This window comes from Hipposideros armiger, unplaced genomic scaffold (assembly GCF_001890085.2).
Source record: "Hipposideros armiger isolate ML-2016 unplaced genomic scaffold, ASM189008v1 scaffold_83, whole genome shotgun sequence".
In the NCBI taxonomy this organism is placed as follows: Eukaryota; Metazoa; Chordata; class Mammalia; order Chiroptera; family Hipposideridae; genus Hipposideros; species Hipposideros armiger.
In genome coordinates, this window is record NW_017731433.1 from 3,050,912 (window position 1) to 3,055,734 (window position 4,823).

A 4,823-nucleotide genomic window follows, 5' to 3' on the forward strand; every position below is an offset into this window, starting at 1 on the left:
ATGAAAAATGCTCATCACTAGTAATCAATAAAATTAAGATAATGAGGTGGGTTTTGCCTGTTTAATTAGGAAGATTTTTTTGAAATGGAAATAATGCCAAGGAGGGTTTGACTGGAAGGAAATGCACCTAAATATAAATAGTGGTGGTACTTAACGAATGATTTTAATATTCTTTACACTTGTCTGTATTTTTTTACAATGAGCATATTACCATGAAAAAAACCAACAAATATTATTTTACTTAAAATCCTAGTTTTTGAAGTTTTCCCATATGGGGTGGATAAATCTAATTTAGCTTTTCACTTTGGGAAAGAAATAGGAATTTTTCTCAGCTTATCTAAAGCTGTCTGGTGATTTCTTTACTTATAATAATTTCTAGCCATTTAGAGTTTATGTTGGTATATGGTACTAAGTTCTAATTATTTTTCCTAAATGACAAATCAGCTTTTCCACCAAGACATGTAGGAGTACTTCTGTATAAAAATTAAAAACAATACCCACATTATTGATCTAATATCTATTGTTAGAGGATATAATTTGACCAAGATCATCTGAAATGGTTGCATGTTATTCTGAGGTTCTGTGATATATAGTAGATTCATATGTTTATAAAGTATTACTCCTATAGCCATAAGCAATTTCCCTCTGCACATCCCTTCGTCCTGGACATCAAAGTATGCCCTGAGTTGGCACCACCATCTGTGGGCCCAGGAGCTCATCGAGTGTTTTCTTTCAGTTCATCATGTTGATGGACCTTCTTTTTTCCTCTCTGACCTCTGACTCATTGTGAAGCCTTTCCACCCACCTTTCAATTTTTCCTCTAGCTTAGCCACCTGAGAAAATCCTCTGACGCTGCTGCATGTAATACAGCAGGCCAAGAAATAGTATCTAAGACTGTAAAGCACATAACTAGTGTAGTGTATTGAGAATGAGAAACCGTAAACTTTGATCTGACATTAGATATCAAATTGGTGTCTTCTGACTCTCAAATCCTTGAAATTTTAGAAGCTCTTTGAAAAATTTCAGCAAAGATTTAACTCCACTGAATAGAATTAACCCACTTGCTTATCTTCTATTTAAACCAGTATTCACAATAATTTATGATAATTATATTGTTCTTTAAAATAGTTTCTTCAATTGTGTTTTCTATAATTTTTCATTTTAAATATACTATAGATTTAAATAGCATTGAGCATTAAATCTTGTGAATTAAACCAGAAAACAAACCCAGCATTTTGGTGTTTTGTTAGAAAATGCAATTCCAAATATTCTTTCAAATAGTTTGATCTGTAGCCCACTTATAAATTGAATATTTCTTTTATATTATCCTATAAAGTGTTATATATTGGTTACAATTATTTTTGGTGCTACTTTGAATATGTATTGTTAATATTGCCATTTAAAATAAGACCTTTGGCAATTTTCTGAATGTGTCATTTTTAGTGTAGAGACAGCATGACAGTACATGTCACAGTGGTTTTCCCTTGATTCGTTCCCTTTTGCCTCGGTAATCTAATGCCACATAGAGAAAAACTGTAAAACATGTTAGAATTCTGTTACATTCACTTTATACTCATATATAGTGAGAATTTAGATTTTATTTGCACCATTTCTGTATTGCTTTTTCTTGGATTTGAGTCAAGATTTATATTATGTACCATCTGTCTTACAGCCCTATATATGCCTATTGTAGCATCATACTTATATTTGGAGAAAAAAATGTGCAGCCTCCTTAAAAGATGTTGCATTATTTTTTTACTAGGAGAATTTATTCTTAAATCATAATTTCAAACATATTTGCTTTTTCTGTTTGTACCACAAGATACTAATGTGTACACAGTCTTTCAGAATATTTGTTCTTTTGTGAAAATAGAAATTACTACGTTATAAAAGTCAAGGCAGCTAAAACCATTTCCTTTCATTTATCCAAAGCAAAATAATGGAAGAAGCACAGGTGAGCTGCTTTTAGGCCTTATATAAAAACAGTGATATAATTGTGTGTAAAGAAAACAAAAACAAAAAACTTATAATTGACTAGTCCATAAATTCATATAACCAATGACCTTTAATGAAAAACAGGAAAATCACTCAGCTCTATATAATTGATAAATTAAGAGAAAACTATATGAAATATTGTGTTTGTGATAACTCATGTTAGACTAAAATTCTCTAATTCTTCCTTTAACCACAGTTTTGTCATACATTGCTCTAAAAGAGTAACCTCAAAATTCATTTGTTTAAGTGAACTGGATTTTCATTGTATTGTTTCCTAATATTGGGAGAGAGTTAGTCCTTAAATAAACAGAAATTATGTAATTCAATTTTTAAAAATTATAACTTTTAAGAAAATGTTTTCTTATTGTTCAAAAGCATTTTTACTTAGGAGATTTATCCTTTAGGCAAAGTAGGCACATGCCATGGACCCATAGAAATGTTTTCGTTTCTTTTAAAATCAGAAGTAATGCTATGAGTACATGTATATAGTAATGAACCTATGCAGGATTATATTTGGATTTGTACCAATATAGTTGTAAAAAGTATAATTTTTAACATTTTTTTATGGTAGAATTGCCTTACAAAGGCTAAAGTGCTTAGGGTCTAGGAAAGTTATACAGCCCTGCTTTTTCCTTAAAGGCTTCTTAAGACACCTTCATCCCTTAATCACATCTATTTCCTTTTTCTTATGCATTGGTCTCGTGCATACTTAAATGTCCAGTTGATGGCTATCCTTATTAAACAATAACGTCAGGTACATAAATCCTAAGTGTACATCCATGAAATAGCACCAAGCTGAAAGAAAATGTAAAAGTTATTTTTTGAGGGGCATTGTAGCATTATGCTCTCACGTCCAGAGTAGAATACTCTGCCTAGAATACTGTGATAGCTGCTAAACTAATCAGGATTTAATTGTTTAATTTAATTTAAGGTACATGTAATGTACAAATGATACTCTAAATGTTTTTTCTAGTTTTTTATTAAATACTTCCTACTGTCAGAGTCAATGCTTAAATTATTCAATTAGAGAAATTTTTCTCTTACAGCTCGTTGCATTCTATTTCTCATCATTTGGCTCATAACTGGAGGAAGGCACCACTTCTGGTTCTTGCCAAATCTGACTGCTGATGTAGGCTTCATTGACTCCTTCAGGCCTCTGTACACACATGAATATAAAGGACCAAAAGCAGACTTAAAGAAAGATGAGAAATCTGAAACCAAAAAACAGCAGAAGTCCGACAGCGAGGAAAAGTCAGACAGTGAGAAAAAAGAAGATGAGGAGGGAAAAGGAGGACCAGGAAATCATGGAGCAGAAGGCTCAGGTGGAGAACGGCATTCTGACACAGACAGTGACAGGAGGGAAGACGACCGCTCCCAACACAGTAGTGGAAATGGGAATGATTTTGAAATGATCACAAAAGAGGAACTGGAACAACAAACAGATGGGGATTGTGAAGAGGAGGAAGAAGACGATGACGGAGAAACAACTAAATCTTCACATGAAAAATCATAACCTGCCTAACTTTGGGACTACATACGTGTAAGAGGTTGGATTTTCTATGTTGGCTGATCGTCATAATGTACACATGACATTTGTAGCATCCTTTAAATCCACTTACTGAAATGTATTTGACATCTAAGCAGTTATATTCAGTCCTTCATTTTATAGAACACTGTTATGGGTACAGTCAAAAGCCATTTATAAGTTTTATCTATTTGATAAATTTATAGTAAGTAGGTCTCATTAATTTTGATAGTTATCAGAGATGTACTTTCCACAATGACATTTAGATTAATGGCATTTTTGATAATTGTATGGCTTTTTACTGTTAGACTAATCAAAATAACTAAAAGGGATAAAAAAGAAACACCAATATTTCAGATTATGTATAGTTGTGTAGCCATTTCACAGATTCTTTGAGATGAAATGCTTAAACTCACTGTTCTTGATAGTTAAAATTTTGTTGATTACAAAATTACACCAGGAAATTTCTAAGATTCTGAGTTAGCAAGGTTCAAAAAGCATTTTGTGGAAACAAGCCAACTAGTAATAATGCAACAACACTTTTAGTTTAGCTACAAATTCTCCTTTCCCAACTTAGGAAATCCAAACTGGTTTGTGCATCTGCTTCCGAGAAAGACCGTTGTCTCCAACCGAGAGGCTGCGCCGCGTTGGCGGGAAGGTGATGGCTCTTCCTCCCATTTCCTTGTCGTAAAGTAATGTATTCTGTATATAATTTACAAATAAACATTTTATTTTAATTGTTACTTATTATTTAGACATTTTCTTAACACTTAAATTTGTAAAATTAAAACCATTTAAAGGTGTGTTTTTAGAGAAATGGGAGTTTCAGTAACCCACAGGACATCTGTGATCTTTCTACAGCAGCTTCAGTTTGTGCCAACATTCCATGTATTTGAACATGAGTTAAAACCAACTTTATTAAATAAGAGCATACTTAAAGTAGTGTTTGTATGCCTTAATGTTCATTTTGATTTATCTTAAATCTCTACATTCAGAAATGGGGTACTGTATTATCAGACCAGGAAGCACTGCTATGAAAGATAATTTACTGTTCTAAAATACCAATTTAAAATAAAGAACATACAAGAAAACATAAAGAGAACCATTGGACTCTAATTGTTTTGAACTAGTTTTGCAGTTTGATTTTATGTCTTGCATACCTTAGTTATAAATCTTTTGGAAAAATCTTGCATTTACTTATGAGCGTAATCATTCCTTGGAGTTATACTCTTGTAAACTGATAATGAATATTAAATTATTTTCCTTCAGTCACAGTGAGAGCATTTTGCTTTGTAGTTGAAAT

At 32.2% G+C, this 4,823-nt stretch overlaps 1 protein-coding gene across 1 annotated transcript in view; it reads left to right on the plus strand.

The window, feature by feature from the left end:
• Positions 1-4,617, plus strand: part of SEC62 (SEC62 preprotein translocation factor) — a 33,934-nt gene extending 29,317 nt beyond the window's left edge. The window contains exon 7 of the mRNA XM_019643917.1: positions 3,042-4,617. Coding sequence (XP_019499462.1) covers positions 3,042-3,508 — 467 coding nt within the window. The 3' untranslated portion in view covers positions 3,509-4,617. The remainder of the gene's footprint in view (positions 1-3,041) is intronic.
• Positions 4,618-4,823: the final 206 nt, after the last annotated feature.